This window comes from Myxine glutinosa, chromosome 9 (assembly GCF_964187855.1).
Source record: "Myxine glutinosa chromosome 9, kmMyxGlut1.1, whole genome shotgun sequence".
Taxonomy (NCBI): domain Eukaryota; kingdom Metazoa; phylum Chordata; class Myxini; order Myxiniformes; family Myxinidae; genus Myxine; species Myxine glutinosa.
In genome coordinates this window covers 132130739-132150820 of record NC_136269.1, presented here as the reverse complement: position 1 = coordinate 132150820, position 20082 = coordinate 132130739, and the positions used below count along the sequence as shown (strand labels likewise).

General features: G+C 53.7%; 1 protein-coding gene across 1 annotated transcript in view; it reads left to right on the top strand.

Moving 5' to 3' along the window:
- Nucleotides 1-20082, top strand: part of LOC137434915 (ankyrin repeat and SOCS box protein 2-like) — a 58311-nt gene that overhangs the window by 934 nt on the left and 37295 nt on the right. The window contains exons 2-3 of the mRNA XM_068128135.2: nucleotides 16411-16706; nucleotides 16847-16936. Of these exons, the coding sequence (XP_067984236.2) occupies nucleotides 16438-16706; nucleotides 16847-16936 (359 nt within the window). The 5' untranslated portion in view covers nucleotides 16411-16437. The remainder of the gene's footprint in view (nucleotides 1-16410; nucleotides 16707-16846; nucleotides 16937-20082) is intronic.

Sequence of the window (20082 nt, the reverse complement as noted above, 5' to 3'; positions counted from 1 at the left end):
GGGAACATTTTTGTGGATGTTTTGTTTTTGACAAATTCTAAAGACTATTCTCAATATAAACGAGAACGCCACTCAGTAGAGCGCATACTCCCGCCGTGGGTCAAGTTGGAATAGTACGATTTCACAAAAGTTTGAGGGAGTAGTTCAGTGACAACACAACACAAGACAACACAAGACAGACACTGCAATAATACATATTTAGAATATATTGTGGCGGACACGAAAGCTCACTGGCGTGATGGCATCATTCCGCGCACCAAGTGGGCGTCGGCCACGCCCGAGGGGTAGGCGTGGCCTTGGGATATACACGGGGCTCGCAGCCCCGAGCTCCTCAGTGCTACAGTAGGGCTCTTTCAATAAAGACTCTTTTGATTTACCGCGTTGTCCGCTTCCTCCTTGGTAAGCAAGTAGCGCGGGTAGCACCGCGCTTCATTTGGTGACCCCGACGTTGGATCAGCCGTCGCTGACCATCCGAACACGCCATAGCAATGGCAAACAACGCGGTCAAGCTCCCCGAGTTCTGGGAGGCCCAAGCCGAGCTCTGGTTCGTGCAAGCCGAAGCCCAGTTTCAGCTTCGGCGCATCACGGGCGACGCGACGCGATACTACCACGTCGTCGCCGCCCTCGGGCCCGGCACAGCCGCCCGGGTCGTGTCTGTCCTGAGGAACCTGCCGGACGACCACAGGTACGAGGCGATCAAGCGTCTCCTCCTCGCCACGTTCGGCCTCACGGTGGACGCTTGGGCCGACTGCCTCCTGGACCTCCCCGAGCTCGGCGACACGCGACCGTCGGTCCGAATGGACCATATGCTGTCGCTACTGGCCGACGAAACCCCGGATTTTCTATTCCGAGCGCTATTTCGACGCCAGCTGCCGGCACGAGTATGCCTCGCGTTGGCCAGTTCCATGATAACGGAACCCCGAGCTCTCGCTGCCAAGGCCGACAAGTTCTTCGCGGCTTTAGACACGTGGGTGAGTTTCGGTGCGGCCGTCGCAGCTCCCGGGGCTGCGGCGGCTGCAGCTGCGCGCCCCTACTCCGAGCCCGAAACTGCTGCGGGTGACCACCCCTACTACGCGACACGCCGTGTGGCCACTGAACCTCCTGCGGGTGACCACCCCTACTACGCGATGCACCGCGTGGCCGCTGAACCTCCTGCGGGTGACCACCCCTACTCCGAGGGGTGCCTCATGGCGGCCGCCACGCCACGCCCACCTCCGCCGCTGCGGAAAAAACCGCAAGCCTGGTGCTGGTTTCACACCAAGTTCGGCCACGAGGCTCGGCAGTGTCGCCCGCCATGCTCATTCGGCAGGTCGGGAAATGCCCGGGCCGGCCCTCGGTAGTGGCACTGAGCGCCGGCCGTTCAAACAGCCTACTGTTCATAACGGACACCTTGTCCGGGTGCCGTTACCTGTGCGACACGGGAGTGGAGGTGAGTGTCGTTCCCGCCGGTACGTCCGACAAGCAGACCGCGGGCCGGGGCCCCGCGCTGCTTGCTGCCAACGGTACGTCCATATGCACATACGGAAAACGCTGCCTCTCTCTGCGGTTCGGAGGGCAGGTTTTCCGGTGGTCGTTCGTCACTGCCGACGTGCCCATGGCACTGCTTGGCGTGGACTTCCTGTGTGCAAATGGCCTGTTGGTGGACGTAAAGCACAGAAGGCTCGTCCAGGCCGAGACGTTCAGCTCACTCGCTTGCGCGCTGCCCGGCTCGTTGAGCAGCTCCCGGAGCGGCTCATCGAGCGGCTCGCCGAGCGGCTTGCTGAGCGGTTCGGTTCCGGCCAGGTTGACCTGTACGCTTCCGGCAGCGGACGAATTCACCCGCCTCCTCGCCGGCTTCCCGGCCCTCACGCGGCCCACCTTCTCGGCGGGGGCCGTCAAGCACGGGGTGGAACACATCCCCACCGCCGGGCCACCGGTCTACGCCCGGGCACGCCGCCTTGAGCCGACGAAGCTCGCGGTAGCTAAAGCAGAGTTCGCTACGCTGGAGTGGCTCGGCATCGTGCGGCGCTCCGAAAGTGCTTGGGCATCGCCGCTCCACATCGTGCCAAAGCCCGGTGGGGGATGGCGACCGTGCGGGGACTACCGGCGCCTCAACGACGCCACCACCCCCGACCGCTACCCCGTCCCCCACATTCAGGACTTCTCCGCCCGGTTGGCGGGCATGTCCTTCTTTTCAAAGGGGGACCTCATACGCGGCTACCATCAGGTCCCCGTCAGGCCGGAGGACATCCCGAAGACGGCCGTCATCACGCCATTCGGACTTTTCGAATTTCTTCGGATGCCCTTCGGGTTGAAGAATGCGGCTCAGGCGTTCCAGCGACTAATGGACAGCGTCTTGCGCGACTTGGATTTCGTATACATCGACCTGGACGACATCCTCGTCGCCAGCGCGTCCCGCGAAGAGCACCTCCGCCATCTCCGCACGCTCTTCGACCGCATGGGCTAGCATGGCCTCATCGTGAACCCCGCCAAGTGCCGGTTCGGCGTCGCCGACATCGACTTTTTGGGGCACCGAGTCACCAGGCACGGGGCCGTCCCCCTACCGGCCAAGGTGGAGGCGGTGAAGGGGTTTCCGCGCCCCCGCACGATCAAGGGGCTCCAGGAGTTCCTGGGCATGGTAAACTTTTACCATCGGTTCCTGCCCCGCATCGCCCAGCTCCTGCGCCCCTTGCACGAGCCCTCCGAGGGAAGCCGGGCAAAGGTGACGTTAGCTGGACCGAGCAGATGGACGCGGCGTTCATGGGCGCGAAGCTCGCCTTGGCTAACGCCGCCATGCTCGCGCACCCGGCGCCCGATGCACCGATCGCCCTCACCACCGACGCCTCGGTCTACGCGATGGGCGCGGTGCACGAGCAATGGGTGCGTGGTGCCTGGCAACCGCTGGCGTTCTTCAGCCGGCAGCTTCGCCCGCCCGAACGCCGTTATAGTACCTTCGACCGCGAGTTGCTCGGGCTTCACCTGGCGGTCAGGCACTTCCGCCATCTGCTCGAGGGCCGTGCGTTCACGGCCTTCGTCGACCACAAGCCACTGGTCTTCGCGATGGGCAAGGTCACCGAGCCGTGGTCGGCCCAGCAGCAGCGTCCCCTCTCGGCCGTGTCCGAATATATGACGGACATCCGGCACGTCGCGGGGAAGGACAACCCAGTGGCGGATTGCCTTTCCCGGTCCGTCACCCACGCAGTCCACCTCGGCATCAACTATGCCCGGATGGCGGCGGACCAGGCCGCCGACCCCGGCGTCCAGGCCTTGCGGACCGCCGTCACGGGCCTCCGCGTCACCGAGGTGCCGTTCGACGGCGCGGGCACGGCCCTCTTGTGCGACGTCTCCCTCGAGCGGCCTCACCCCATCGTGCCCGCGGGCTGGCAGCGCCAGGTTTTTGACGCCATCCACGGCCTGTCCCACCCGGGCACGAAGGCCTCCCAGAGGTTGGTCGCCGACAAGTTTGTCTGACATGGCCTCCGGAAGGCCGTCCGTGGCTGGACCAGGACGTGCCTCGCGTGCCAGCGCACGAAGGTGCACCAACACACCCAGGCCCCATTGGCCCCGTTTACGGTGCCGGAACGTAGGTTCGACCACGTTCACATGGACCTGGTGGGACCTCTGCCCCCCTCGCGGGGTTTCACCCATGTCCTCACAATGGTGGACCGCACCACCCGGTGGCCGGAGGCCGTGCCTTTGGTGGCGACGACGGCGGCGGACGTCGCGCAGGCGTTCATCACCACCTGGGTCACCCGGTTCGGCACCCCCTCGGACATCTCGTCCGACCGCGGCCCCCAGTTCACCTCGGAGCTCTGGGGGGCGGTCGCGCGGGGGCTCGGGGTCCAGCTGCACCGAACCACGGCCTACCACTTCCAGGCCAACGGCCTGTGCGAGCGGTTCCACCGCTCATTGAAGGCCGCGCTCCGGGCCACCCTCCGCGACGGCGGCTGGGTCGACAAGCTCCCCTGGGTCCTGCTGGGCCTCTGGATGGCGCCCAAGGACGACCTGTGCGCATCCGCGGTGGAGTTGGTCTTCGGACAACCTCTGCGGGTGCCGGGCGAGTTCCTCCCCGACCCCACGGCACCATGGTCCGCGGCGCAGGAGCGCTGCGCACTGCAGGAGACAGCCCGGAGGTTCGCCCCGGTGCCGATGGCGCACCACGGGCACCCACCTACGCACGTCGCCCCGGAGCTTCGCACGGCGGAGTACGTCTTCGTCCAGTACGACGCCCACCGGACACCACTGCGCCCCCCGTACGACGGGCCTTTCCGCGTGCTGGAGACCGGGGTGAAACATTTCACCTTGGACATCGGCGGTACTCCCGACCGCGTCAGTGGATCGCCTTAAGCCGGCCCACCTCGACGTGGACCACCCACCGCCGGTGGCTCGGCCCCCGCGCCGGGGCCGCCCCCCTGCGGGCAGACCCCCGGCACCGCCCAGCCCCGCCGGCACGCCGCCCCCCGGTCCTGCACCCATCCCGGGTGCAGCCGGAGGCATCCCAGCTGGCATTCCTGCACCCCGGATGCCGCCAGTCGCCAGAGGGCGCTTCGGCCGGGTCATCCGTTTGCCCTGCAAACTGGCCCTCCAGGTGCGCGGGAATTATGGGGGCGCGCGTGTGGCGGACACGAAAGCTCACTGGCGTGATGGCATCATTCCACGCACCAAGTGGGCGTCGGCCACGCCCGAGGGGTAGGCGTGGCCTCGGGATATACACGGGGCTCGCAGCCCCGAGCTCCTAAGTGCTACAGTAGGGCTCTTTCAATAAAGACTTTTGATTTACCGCGTTGTCCGCTTCCTCCTTGGTAAGCAAGTAGCGCGCGTAGCACCGCGCTTCAATATAGAAGATAATGTTTAAAAAAAACAAGGCAATTTCACTTACATTTTCGGATTCAGCGTTCAATTCTATATAAGTGAGTGTATTTTGAGGCATGTGTGACTTCAAATAAAATTGTAAGCCAGGAAAACGTTCGTTTCATTCCTTAGAGATACTGAAGGAGCTGGGGCTCCCACGTCGATCAGAAGAATGGACGCGACAAAAAGCTGGAATTCATCTGAGTTGCTTTATTGAAATCAAACACTCAGGCACTCTGAAAACCCGTTTATCGGTCAGCAATATATATCTATTAACCCAGGGGGTTTGCCCAGGCCCGGCGCCAGGGGGCGTGGCCCAGCGTCCTGGCTGCGGCCTGGCAAGTTGAGGGCGAGCCTGCCCGGGCATGCCCGGGCGTCCCGACCGAGGCCTGGCAAGTTGAGCGCGGGCCTGCCCGGGCGTCCTGGACGAGCCCGGCATGGTGATCGCTCCGCGTCCTTGATAGGTGCAAGGCGATTGTGAAACCCCAGCGGCAGCCGCTACACACGTCCCCCCAGAATCGACTTGCACCGGCAGGGTCAACTTGAGGGGGGTCCTGATGACCCGGCCGAAGCGACCCCTGGCGGGTCGTGGGAGGGGGTCCGGTGAGGTGGTGGGCGGTCGAGTGGGGGGCCCCGTGGACGGGGGGCGGCCTCGCCGCGGCGGAAGGGCCACCCGTGGTGGGTGGTCGACGTCCACGTGCGCCGGCTTGAGGCGGTCCACTGTAATCCGGTCCGACCTGCCGCCGATGTCGATGACGAACGACTTGTCGTCCCGTCGTAGCACCCGGAAGGGCCCGTCGTACGGCGGCTGGAGTGGCCACCGATGTGCGTCGTGACGCACAAAAACATACTCCGCTGTGCGGAGTGCTGGGGGGACGTAGGACTGGGAGTCACCGTGGTGGGATGTCGGCACGGGGGCAAACCGTCGGGCGGCCTCCTGGAGGTCCAAGCGCTGGTGAGCTGCGGACCAGGGACTGGTAGCGTCGGGCACGAATTCGCCCGGGACGCGTAGCACCTGGCCATAGACCAGCTCGGCGGTGGATGCCTGGAGGTCCTCCTTGGGGGCCGTGCGAAGGCCCAAAAGGACCCACGGCAGCCGGTCGGCCCAACCGCCGTCTTGAAGGCCGGCCATGAGCGCGGCCTTCATGGAGCGGTGGAATCGCTCGCACAACCCGTTTGCTTGGGGGTGGTAGGCCGTAGTACGGTGGAGCTTGACCCCCAGGTTGCGGGCGACCGCGCCCCACAGCTCGGAGGTGAACTGTGGTCCGCGGTCTGACGAGATGTCCGCCGGTGCGCCGAAGCGGGCGACGCAGGTGGCGATGAAAGCCTGCGCCACGTCGGCGGTGGTGGTGGAGACGAGGGGAACGGCCTCCGGCCACCTGGTGGTCCTGTCCACCATGGTGAGCAGGTGTGTGAACCCCCGTGACGGGGGGAGGGGGCCCACCAGATCCACGTTGACGTGGTCGAAACGTCGTTCGGGCACGGTGAAAGGTGCCAGCGGGGCCTGGGTGTGTCGGTGGACCTTGGCCCGTTGGCAGGCCGTACAGGCGCTGGTCCAATCCCGGACGTCCCGACGAAGGCCGTGCCAGACGAAACGCGCCGACACCAGCTTCTGGGAAGCTTTCCGGCCCGGGTGGGAAAGGCCGTGGAGGGAGGCGAAGATGCGGCGTTGCCAGGTGACGGGCACGATGGGGCGAGGCTGGCCTTGGGAGACGTCGCAGAGCAGGACAGTGTCCGCGCAGGGGATGTCGGCCAGGCGGAGGCCCGTGTCCGCCGCCCGGAGGGCTTGCACCGTGGAGTCGGTGGTTTGGTCCGCCGCCATAAGCGCAAAATCCACGCCCAGGTGGACCGCGTTCGCGCTGGCCCGGGAAAGACAGTCGGCCACGGCGTTGTTTTTGCCGGCGACGTGCCGGATGTCCGTGGTAAACTCCGACACGGCGGAGAGGTGGCGCTGTTGGCGGGCCGACCATGGCTCCGTGACCTTGGCCATGGCGTAAATCAACGGCTTGTGGTCGACGAACGCCGTGAAAGGTCGGCCCTCCAGGAGGTGGCGGAAATGGCGGACGGCCAGGTGTAGACCGAGGAGCTCCCGGTCAAACGTGCTGTATTTGAGCTCGTTCGGCCGGAGCTGCCGGCTGAAAAAAGCGAGTGGCTGCCAAACCCCGTTCACCCATTGCTCATGTACGGCGCCCACCGCGTAGTCGGAGGCATCCGTGGTGAGGGCGATGGGAGCGTTGAGCACCGGGTGAGCGAGCAGTGTTGCGTCGGCGAGGGCCCGCTTTGAGCGTTGGAAGGCCGCATCCATTGCTGCGGACCAGGCGATGTCGTGCTTGGCCGGCTTGCCCCGGAGGGCGTCGTAGAGGGGCCGCATGAGGTGAGCAGCGCGGGGCACGAAGCGGTGATAAAAATTCACCATTCCCAGGAATTCCTGCAGGGCCTTTATGGTGCGGGGACGCGGGAACGTGGTGATGGCCTCGACCTTGGTTGGCAGCGGCACGGCCCCGTTCTTGGTGATGTGGTGGCCCAAAAAATCAACGGCCGTCGTGCCGAAGTGGCATTTGGCCGGGTTGACGATGAGGCCGTGCTCGCTGAGGCGCTCGAACAGTGTTCGGAGGTGGAGGAGGTGCTCGGCCCGGGACGTGCTGGCGACGAGGATGTCGTCCAGGTAAACGAAAAGGAACGGCAGGTCACGCAGCACGCCGTCCATCAAGCGCTGGAACGCCTGAGCCGCGTTCTTGAGACCAAACGGCATCCGCAAGAATTCGAATAAGCCGAACGGCGTGATGACTGCCGTTTTAGGGACGTCGGCCGCCCTGACAGGTACCTGGTGATATCCCCGTATGAGATCAATTTTCGAAAAAATGACCCGTCCCGCCAGACGGGCGGAGAAGTCTTGGATATGCGGGATCGGGTACCTGTCGGGGGTGGTAGCGTCATTCAGACGGCGGTAGTCGCCACACGGGCGCCATCCACCCCCCGGCTTTGGCACGATGTGCAGTGGCGAGGCCCACGCGCTATCGGAGCGCCGCACGATGCCGAGGTGCTCCAACGCGTCGAATTCGGCCTTCGCTACGGCGAGCTTGGCTGGGTCGAGGCGGCGGGCCCTGGCGTAGACCGGCGGGCCCGTGGTTGGTATGTGGTGCTCGATCCCATGCCGTACTGCGACGGCCGAAAACGTCGGCCGCGTGAGGGCCGGGAACTCCGTGAGCAGGCGAGCAAACTCGTTCGCCGACGGGACGGTGCATGCCAGCTCGGTCGGCGCGGAGCTGCTCAATGTGCATACCAGGGAGCTGAAGGTTTCAGCGTTGATTAAACGAAGCCGTTGGACGTCCACCAGCAGTCCGTGTGCGCAGAGGAAGTCGGCGCCTAGCAGAGCCACGGGCACGTTGGCGGTTACAAACGTCCAAGCAAAGCGTTGGCCGCCGAAGCAGAGGGTGACGTTGCGCGGGCCGAAGGTGCGGATAGTCGATCCGTTGGCCGCAACTAAGGAGGGGCCGCAAACCGCGGATTGCCTGTCCTGGTCAGAGGCGGGTATGACGCTCAGTTGGGCGCCGGTGTCGCACAGGAAGCGCCGTCCGGACGCTTTATCCGTGATGAACAGTAAGTTGCCCGTATGGCCGGCGCTCATGGCTGGTAATGAACGCCGGCCCGGCCGTTTCCCGGCCTGCCGAAGGTGCACGGGTGTCGGCATGTCCGGGCCTTTTGTCCGAACCTGGCATGATAGTAACACCACGCTTGGTCGGGTGGAGGTGGTCGGCACGGTAGAGCGGCCGCCAATTGCGTCGGCAGTTCGGCCGTCGACCGTGCCGGGTGCTCGGGCGCCATGGTTGTTGCGTCGGACGGCGGTGGGTCCCATGTCGCCGCTGCGATGCGCCGTCCTGCAGCGGAGATCTTGTCGGCTTCTCTGGCAAGGGCCCGGGGATCTGTGATCGTCGTGCTTGCCAGGGCGAGGCGTACCGGGTTAGGCAGCTGACGGAGGAACAGCTCCCGGAACAGGAATGCCGGAGAGTGCTCGCCGAGCAGTGAAAGCATGTAGTCCATTCGCTCGGAAGGGCGCGTGTCGCCGAGCTCAGGCAGTTCGAGCAGGCGCCGTGCGCGTTCCGCCGATGGGAGGGCGAAAGCATCGAGGAGAAGCTTTTTAATCGCGCCGTATTTGTCAGCGGCTGGCGGGCTTTCGAGGAGGCTCAGGGCGCGGGCCGCTGTAGCCGACCCGAGCGCAGCTACCACATGGTGGAAGCGGGTGTCGTCGGCCGTGATGCCTCGCAGGGCGAACAGGGACTCCGCCTGTGCGAACCAAACCGCCGCGTGAGCCTCCCAGAAGGTAGGCAGTTTAAGGGCGACTGCCGTGTCCATGTCGATAGGTCACCAATGAAGGAGCTGGGGCTCCCACGTCGATCAGAAGAATGGACGCGACAAAAAGCTGGAATTCATCTGAGTTGCTTTATTGAAATCAAACACTCAGGCACTCTGAAAACCCGTTTATCGGTCAGCAATATATATCTATTAACCCAGGGGGTTTGCCCAGGCCCGGCGCCAGGGGGCGTGGCCCAGCGTCCTGGCTGCGGCCTGGCAAGTTGAGGGCGAGCCTGCCCGGGCGTCCTGGACGAGCCCGGCATGGTGATCGCTCCGCGTCCTTGATAGGTGCAAGGCGATTGTGAAACCCCAGCGGCAGCCGCTACAATACAACATGTAAAACTGGCCCAAACGTGAAAACAAACTCGCTCATTTTAAGTTGTACAAGCTAATGCGACACTCATTCTTTTGGGAAGAATCCCGTGCACATGCTTGTCACACTTATAACTCACCTAAGTCTTTATAAGTTCATCAAATACTGACACCGCGATTGACATTCGCTGAGGTAAATGTTGATATCTCTTCTGAATCTGAGGTCAAAAAAAACAAAACAAAAACAAAACAGTTTTAAAGCATTATACGTATCAAACGATACATTTTATGAAACGGGAAAACCGAATACACACTTTGGTGGTTTTAAAATGACAGAATATGTCTTTATTAGAAGAAAAAAAAAGGACCTTGAAGACGACGCTGCTAACAAAATACACCGCTCTAACGCATAACCACGAGTTTAAACTACATTTACAACAAATATGAAAACTATTTTCATATCACAATGTTAAATATAGAATATATAGAAGATAATGTTTACAAAAATGAGCCCTATCTTCCAATGGTAAACAATCCTTCAAAAAATTCCTGGATCCGGAATAATATCCTGAGCTTCACCAAAAACTAATCAATTCTTCCTTATCCCAAGGGCAATCATCCCACCAACTTTCATCCAAATCCGTTCAGAACTTTTCCAGATATCTTGTTCACGAACACACACACACACACACAAACACACACACACAGACACACACATCTCGTTTTTTCATTTCTGTTCCTCACAATTCTATCCCTCTCTTTCATTCACAGACACACACACACACACACACACACACACACACACACACACACACACACACACACACACACACACACACACAATTAATTGTACAGTATCGGTTGTTCCTAAACTTAAATAATTTAAAGGATTGTTGTAAATGATGTTAATTTCACAACATCCCATATTCAACTTTAATTAAATTGTAAACCTCAAACATAGTTTCTCCACCTTAAGCAAGAACGTCAACCCGTAAGCAACTGAGTAGTTTCCCGACTGCATGGATCATCAGACACACACACACACACACACACACACACGATCGAATGCATTACTCCCTGGCGGGAGTAACAAAGAATGCTCGAATGCACTTGAAAATGCGTTCTCTAATGAAAAAACTTTTGATGAAAACTCTTCGGTTATCTACACGTTTATACATATGAAAAAAACGGTCACTGTTGAAAGGTCGGGGGTCGCGGGAGGGCACACACTAGGGGCTCCCTCTGTTTCCGCGCCTTGGATAAAAGAAAGTTGAGAGAAGTGGGAAACGCCAACAGCAGAGCTGAAGGCCAATATATGAGAAGACTTGGATAAACAATGGTTGTGGGGAGGATTGGGGGCAGCAGAGGATGCATGGGGGGAAGGGGGAATGAGATGGATAAAGAAGGAATCTCTCAGGAGAGTAAAGTGAAAATATGGAAGGAGGAGGGAGTGAGGTGGGGCGGGAATTGGGGGGGGGGGGGGCTTAACGAGGGTAGAAAAGATCAGGTTTTGGATTGTGGATGATTTACGATGGTGGAGAACACCTGTCTTGAAGACCTAGAGGGAAGAATGAGATTCAATAGATTGTGGAAATTGGTTCCACAGGTGAACAAATTAGTGGAGGTGAGAAGTCATCGTTGATTTGGGTCGTTTCACAGAAGGAGGTTGATGGTGGACTGTGTGTGCCTTACAGGAACCTGGGGTGGGGACAAATTACGGAAAGGGAAGAGGGTGCAAGACCAGAAAAGAGGAGGTACAAGACAGAGAGACCACCGACCTGTCATGGTAGAGGGAGGAGGCATTGGCAAATAGATAGAGGATTTTCTAGAGATTCAGAGAGATCATTGATGAAGATTAGGAATAGGAGTGGGACTAGAAACACTGGCTTGGGGCACTCCAGCCTTGACAGGGTGAAGAGAAGAAAGGATTCCATTGGAAGACACACGTTGGCTACAAGAGTAGAGGAAGTCAATAAACCATGTGTGGAGCTTATCTTGGATGCCAAAGGCAGAGAGTATGGAGTGTAAGGCAGGATGACAGACTGTATCGAAAGCACGAGATATGTCTAGACGAATGGCCCTGAACGCATGTCTGACATTGAGGACCTCCATTCATTGTTGGGTGAGTAGAAGCAGCATGTCTAGGGTGGAATTACCTGATCTGAAATCAAATTGGTGATCTGACATGAGGTTGTTAGAGAAAAGGAAGGATTTCATATCAACAGCGATGATGGATTCCAAGACCTTGCTGATGATTGGAAGTAGTACGCTGATATGTCTGTCGTTAAAGGGATCCATTTTTGCACCTTTTATGTAATGCAGTGATGCTGGTGGATTTTCAAGCAGATGGAAGATGACCTAGTGCAAATGACAAGGTGAAAAGGACAGAGAGAGGAAGTGCTAGAGCAGCAGAGCAGGATTTTAGGACACACGTGAGCCGATGTCGCCCAGTCCATTTGCAGAGTCAGAGATGAGTGTTGAAATAACATTCTCTACCTTCTCATGTGCAAAAGACATGGAGTCCAGGAGCAGGTGCATACAACAGGGAAGCATACAGAGTGAGAGATTTGGAAGCAAACACAGAATTGAGGCATTCGGCCTTCCCACGAGCCGAATCGGTTGTGGTGCCATTTGAAGAGAGGGAAGAGATGGAAGGGGAGCATACACCAGCGACAGACTTAACAATGTGCCAACAGGTTTTCGAGGAGGGAGACCAGTTTGAAAGTTCTTCTTCTTTTACACCTTGGCCCAAGTCTCTCACAAACCGAAAGGAAATGAGAAAGGAAATGTGAAGGCTGCGAGTGGACTTCGTCTCCTGGAAAGCAAATCCAACAGAAGGAAATCTCATTTCCTTTCACAAAGGAGAAAAGAAGTGTATGGGAAGGAAAAAGGAAAACGCGGCAAAGGAACCGGAAGAGAAGGAGGAGCTGGGCAGACATTGAGACGGCCATGAGAGAGATACAGCCGTAGAGTCGCGTCGGGGCTGCGAGCGGACTTTTTTGATATTGGTCGCGAATGAGTTGAGGCTTCCCGGGAAAGGGATTGCCCGCTACATCGTCATATATTGTGAGTGCAATTAAACCTGCGTCTCAGGTTTTATCACCAAGTGTGAGTTATTGTTGGAGGGAGCCAGCGCCTCCATTACATGCTGATATGCCATTTTGTCTTCGAAGAGACTGTCTGCTTGGTGCATCTTGTTTTGTCACTGGGATTCCCATATCGACATCACCGTGTTGATTGCCGTTGGTTTCCATATCGGCTCAATTCCCATATCGACCTCTCACCTCGTAACTCCTTGTTCGCCGCCGTGCCGATACCTGCCTGTTCTCGTCATTCTGCACGGCCTCAACCAGCGTGGGGATCCGTGCACGGACTTTGGGGAATGTTACATTCCACTCACGTTTGTCGTATCGTGAGTTCATTGCTTTGAGAGCATTGGGGAATGATGGTACCATCATTTGTATTGTTCATTTGATGCAAGTGACATTTTCATTGTACTTTCTTTAATAATGTCATTATTGTGTATGTGAGAGTTCTTAATACAATTACTTGTTTTGTTCTACAATTGCATTGGTGTGGTTTTACCATGGATTATTAGAACACTCAAAATAACAAATCTTTCTGCCGCATTCCCTCTCGAGACTCTGAGGTGCACCAAACCGTAACCGGGGTTTGGGGAGGTAATACGTAACAGTACCTGTAGGGCCCAGGCCATCCTTCCAGCTCTCTTTAAAGATGAATGCCACTCAATCTCTTTGAGATTAAAATTAAACTTCCATTCATCCCATTTCAGTAGAATTCAAATGAAAGCCACACTCTTGTTGGGGAGTGATTGGTACACTCACCACGCTTGCCGAGCGGTGATTGGTGATGGTGAGTAGTCCAGGGAATCAGACGCAAACCAGACTTTGGAGAAAGAAAGAAGTCTTCAACCACTGGATCAAAGAGCTATCTCTACCGAGGACAATATGCCCGTTAGTTATTGCACTTCATTGTTTTTGTACCTTTTCTCAATAGTGGCATGTGAAATGTATCAACACGTCAGTATTTTATTGAGACGATTATCCGTAGTTATCTCTCTTTTTTATTTTTTTATTTTATCATGGCACAAAGACGATTTGCTCTTACAATGTTACATGTAGGTGAGTCTTGGAGATTGCAGACCAAGCCTTATGCTAGAGGTCTTCAAAGCAGTTCAAAACACTGATTTTTATGACTCCGCCCCCAAAGGTGGCTGGAGGCATTATGTTTTCAGGTTGTTAGTCCGTACGGGCTAAACCTCGTTTTTCTCAGGAACCACATGTCCGATTGAGACGAAGCTTTGAGAGTAGGATCGACACCCCTGTCGAATGTTTTTATGATAATTGTGACGTCATAGGTCACGTGGTATGGCAGCCATCTTGGATTAAACTCAAGTAATTAAAATAAATATTTATCAAAAACTGCTGATTGGAAAAATTTGAAACTTGGCACATTGTCAAGTTCTCCCAATGGGGAACAAAATCATGATAATGATGACATCATAGGTGAAGTGGTATACCAGCCATAAATGTTTTAATCGAATCCCTTAACCTAAAAATCGGAAATTGCATGCACATGATCAATGACCCATTTATTTTGGAATAGTAAATTTATAACATCATATGTCACATGGTTTGGCAGCCATATTGTATTTAACCTAAAACCTTTAAAAAGCATCTTCTTCCAAACCACCAAAGTGATCGACTCAAAACTTTACGTGTGTCATCTACTAAACATGGCGATTAAAAGTTGATCACGAAAACATCATCAGTCACATGGTGTTGCAGAAATATTGGATTGAAGCAAAATATTAAATAATTGTTTCTCAGAAACTGCTTACCCTATTGATGCGAAACTTTACAAATGTCATCTAACACCATTGCTGCATATAGTTTGAAAATTACGACATCGGCGTGTTTCTGTGGTTTGGAAGCCATCTTGGATAGAAAAATGAACCTTATCCGATGACCACGAAACTTCACAAACGCGATCCCCTACCCATAATATGCAGAGGTTACATTTTTGATGTCATATGTCCCGTGGTTTGGCAGCCATATTAGCTTGAAAGCCGATATTTAAAAAAAAATCCCTTCTCCGAAACCGCTTCACCAATCAATGTGAAACCCGTCTTATCTGGTAAAAATGTGACACTTGAAAACAGCTGAAGGGATTTCAAATAAACTTGTTTATTTTTAGGAGAGTGAACGAGGGCATCTACCCATTGTCACGGGCAAGGACTATGCGGAGGCATATTGGCGACACAGTGGCATTGCTCTAGTTAAACATATTACACACCACTCATACAGTTTTGCTAAACTTAGATTGTGTGTGTGTGTGTGTTTGTGTGTGTGTGTGTGTGTGTGTGTGTGTGTGTGTGTGTGTGTGTGTGTGTGAGTGTGTGTGTGCGTGTATACAGGGTGTTTCAAAAAGAGTGATACAACTTTAAACGTTTATTTACAAAGAAACAGAAACCTCAGGAACGTGAACCAAACATTTATTGAAAGCTTATGACATGGTATTTTCTATCACTGATTGTTATTGCAGTAAGTCACTGCTAGAGTTAGTGAGAGGCCAAGGTCTGAAATTGTGATTTACGCAAAATCCTTGTAATTGACGTTCTCGATGTGTGCCTCTCCACGGTTCAGACAGGCATTGATCCTGACTCCAAAGTTCTGTACAACTTTCCTGTAGGTCTCATGTGGCACTGCCTAGAGGTAGTCTGACACCTCCTGCTTCAGATCATCCAGTGTGGCAGGGCAGTTGATGGAGACAGAGGGGTACCCAGGGCAACGAGGTGGTTTCTGAAGAGCTGCTGCAGGAAAGTGATGGTGTCACCAGCTGTATGTGGGGGTGTACCATCCTGCATAAACCAGGTCATGTTGAGCTGGTTTGGGATGACCATTTGGGCTAGATCATTATGGAACTTCTGGAGCACGGCCCAGTAGCGCTCACCGTTGATCGTCACCATCCTGCTGTTGTCATTCTCAAACCAGTAAAGCCCTAGCATTCCCCATCTAGCATTGAAGGCGCAGAAGCATGTGACCTTAGGCCCTTTCAGGTACCCTGCAGTGATCTCCTCAGGTGGTTCTGCCCTCCAGAAAATGTTGTTGTGGTTGTTGATTTCGTCTCAAACCACAGAGCCACCACTTTTGTCTTCTGCTCCACTGTCAATCGCATAGGTGAGCTACGGAGCTAGAAATCCCAGGGAACAAATACCACGATAACACCACCAAACCATGAAAAGGAAAACGGTAAAGGTAAAAAAACAAAGAGATGGCAGGAAGTCAAAGTTGTATCAATCTTTTTGAAACAACCTGTATATGTGTGTATATTTGTTTTGTGTGTGTGTGTGTGTGTGTGTGTGTGTGTGTGTGTGTGTGTGTGTGTGTGTGTGTGTGTGTGTGTGTGTGTGTGTGTGTATATATATATATGCATTTCTGTCTGTCTGTCCAGGCCATAACATTTTTACCAATTTTTACCAATTGAGTTTTTGTCATAAATCTTCGACAAACCTTTATCATGGCCATGGGAATATGGAGAACACAAATTCATAAAATGTATAATTTTTTTTTTAATGTCATTTTTCATTTTGTTTGTCATTTTGAGATGTTTTCTAGTCATGGTGTTGTGTTGTAGCCACCAACTGCTTAATGCATACATGTATATATATTTCTCTGTGATGGACATGCTTGAGATGATGTAGGATTAAATAGAATGAATTGTTTGATATTTCACTAATGCACAACTTAAGAGGCAAGGAAAGGAAGAACTTGTGGGATGAGAGAATATTATATATTGCATCAAAATTGTGTCATATTATCAAGAACAAGTCGGTACATGCCGGGGGTGCACAGATGAAGCTGATATCCTTTACATGACCATTTATCCCATGAGGTTGAACAGGTTTACGTAGGCACGACCATGGCGATGGGCACGTGGCGGCCTACGGGCCTAGAGGCCTGCAGGGTTATAGGTGCTGACGACCTGAGCCTGTACGGGAGCCTGAGCGAGGACGAGCTGTTACGGATGGCCATCGAGCAGAGCCTTACGGATATGACCATGAGCTCCCAAAAATCCACCACTACTGACTCTGACACTCACCAGACATCTGTTGAAAATCTAAAGCCACCAGTCATCCAGGGCAATACTCCTGTTGCGGACAAGAACAGCACAACTACAAACCTTCAAAAGTAAATAACAACTCAGGAGGAAGAAATTCGAGTGGACCCTCCAACTATAAATTTCAATTTCAACCATATGGGTGCATACCACCACAGGGTTCATACAAAGCCATCATTTTGATGAGGTCATGTCTGATGTGGCACACCAGGGATGGAGGTGCTGAAACACCATCGGGTGTGGGATGCAGAGGACCACAGTGGCGTTCGCTCCAAAGACTGCTGGAGATGCAACACAAGGAGTGAGTCTGATTTTTTTTTTTCCATAAGTTGTCATTTCATACATCTTATAAAATACTACGTGCACAGAAATAGCGCGTCCCCTCGCTGATGGATGAATGCCGAAGGAATGATGGGATGAACAGGACGGAGGAGAAACACGAGCACCTTATAGCTTTTATAACCAAACAGGTTTATTCTCGAATGTTATGACCTAGCCCTTGGATAGAGGGCTCGGGGTACAGCCTATTGCTCTGGAGGTCCTAATTGACATAATCGGGAGGTCAATACGTTCCCTTGGCGAGTCACGCCGTTTAAGCAGCCAGATATGACCGAGCGAGATTATCCAAGTGCTTACGCAACCTTACACTCCTCACTCAGCGATACACAGTATGCAAATATATGCCAATCCACCAATGCAATGCAAGTTCAAAAATGAATGCAGATCCTTTACTCAGGATAAACCAAAACACAGATCAGCCTTGCTCAACAATACACAATATACAAATATGTGTCGATCCAGCAATGCAATGCAAGTTCAAACTAGAGCAATGCGACTGTGTAACCAATATGCCTCCACATTGTCCCACAACGGGTAGATGCCATCGTTCACTGTCCTAAAAATAAACAAGTTTGATTTAAATCCCTTCAGCTGTTTTCAAGTATCACATTTTTACCAGACATGACAGGTTTCACATCGATTGATGAAGCAGTTTCAGAGAAGGGTTTTTTTTTTTTTAAATAGTGGCTTTCAAGATAATATGGCTGCCCTACCACATGACATATGACCCTAAAAAATGTACACTCTGCATATATATGGGTAGGGGCTCACATTTGTGAAGTTTCGTGTTGATCAGATAAAGTTCGTTTTTCTATCGAAGGTGGCTGCCAAACCACGTGACCTACGACATCATTATTTTCAAACTATATGCAACAATGGTGTTAGATAATATTTATAAAATTTCACATCGATAGGGTAAGCGGTTTCAGAGATATAATTATTTAATATTTTCCTTCAATCCAATACGGCTGCCACACCATGTGACTCCCCAACGGTCCATTAATTTTCGGAATTCATAGGATGCAAATTGTGGGCCGCCATCGGTTCGAAGACGAACTGGAACACCCAGATCCACAAAGAATAACCGTAGAGCTCGGATGAGGTCACGCGACGTGGGGTCACGCATGAAAAAATAGATGCATGGCCACCCAGAGAGTCGGTCGACGTAGACCAGATACGATTTTCCCGCATGGGAAAACAAATCGGCAGATACCTCCTCGAACACACGCCGTGGTAGTGTATCGCTCATTAATGGTTCCTTCTGAAGGCTGGCCATTCGCTCCTGACACACAGGACATGAGCGAGTCACGTTGGCAATATCGTTGTTGATATTTGGCCAGTACACAGTCTGTCGAGCTCGGCGTTTTGTACGTTCCATGCCCTGATGTGAGCCGTGTAGTCGATTCAATACCTCCGTACGTGCTGCACGAGCTATGACAATGCGTTGACCGTAGAGTACGATGTCATCGTCAATTGATAACTGATAACGTATCCCAAAGTAAGCCTTGAGGCGATGGTCCCACTCGCGATGACTCGCTACGGTTTGCTGAAAAGCTGGTATTTACTGCCTGAGCTAGTAAGCAATATTCCTCATCGCGTCGTGCTTCCGCATGGAGTTTATCGAGTATAGGATCACCTAGATGATCTTGACTTCCATCATCGACGTTCGCTACTGCCGCCAAGATGACTTTGGTGTATGTGATGTTGAACATGTATCTCCACCTCCTCATCATCTGGCAATGGGCTATCCACTGGGTGGCGTGATAGAGCGTCTGGGATGGCATGCTCACATCCCTTCCTCCACGTTGCCATAAACATGTAGAGAGACTATTTCCCCACGAGTCGTTGCAGACGTTGCAGACGTGGATAGCGTCCAAAGTGTAGGTGTTAAATATGGATTCAAGCGGTTGTGGTCGATGACAAGCTGAAATATGGGTGGGCCCAGTAGGTAATGACGGCATTTCTTCATGCCCCAAACTACAGCCAGAGCTTCGAGCTCAATCATCGCATAACGAGACTCGACATCACTGAGATAACGAGACCCACACTGAACAAGTTTCCACAGATCGCCGTGTTGCTGGAGCAATGCAAATCATAATCCATTGAAATGAGACGCATCGGTCTGTATCATCGTAGGTAACGAAGGGTCGAAGTGCGCAAGGACAGGTGATGATGTAAGAACACGCTTGGTAGCAAGAAATGCGCTGTCATGATCGGCAATCCAATCAAAGACTGATCCCTTCTTCAGTAAACTCCGGAGAGGATCCAAAGCTGTCAAAATCTCAGTGGAAAACCTATCCAACTGATGAACCAAACAAAGGAATGACCGTAAGTCAGTGATGTTGGTAGGTGTAGGAAAGTCCACAATAGCACTTAGTTTGCCCGGATCCGATGCGACGCCATCACAATTAATGATGTAGCCGCAAAATTTGACACTGTCATGAGCGAAGTGAAATGTCTGTGGGTTCAATGTGATGCCATGTTCCCGACATCGGAGAAGTACATTCCACACCTGTTGAACATGCTCATTGAATGTCGGTCCATAGGTTAGCATATCATCAACGACCCTGACCATATTTTGGATTCTCTCAAGAGCGATGTCACCTCTGTAACAATATTCATCTCCACTCACGTTGAGGCCCATTGGAGCTCGCAAGTATTTCAACCGCACCCACGGTGTCATGAATACGATAAGGGATTGGCTGGCCTCGTCCAGAGGAATTTGCCAGTATCCCTTGGTCGCATCATATGCAGTATAGAAGCAAGCGTTCTTCACACGCGAGACTGCCTCAGCAGGTGTGATGAGAGGGTATACAGGGCGTTTGACGTGGCGGTTCAACATACGGAAATCCACGCACATGTGAATGCGACCATTAGGACACAAATCCGTGGTGAATGTTGCTTCCTCTGCAATATGTGAAACACATCAGCGACCGAAACAATCCGCCGAACAGCTGGGGGTTGCTTGTTGTCATTGTGCTGTCTAGCTCTCCATACAGGCTTGTCCCCCTTCGATTTTCGACATACACGTGCAAAGTGGCCCATGGTGCCACACTTCTGGCACTTCCTATCACTTCCTATCTGGCAGCTCTTTGAGTTATTGTGGGC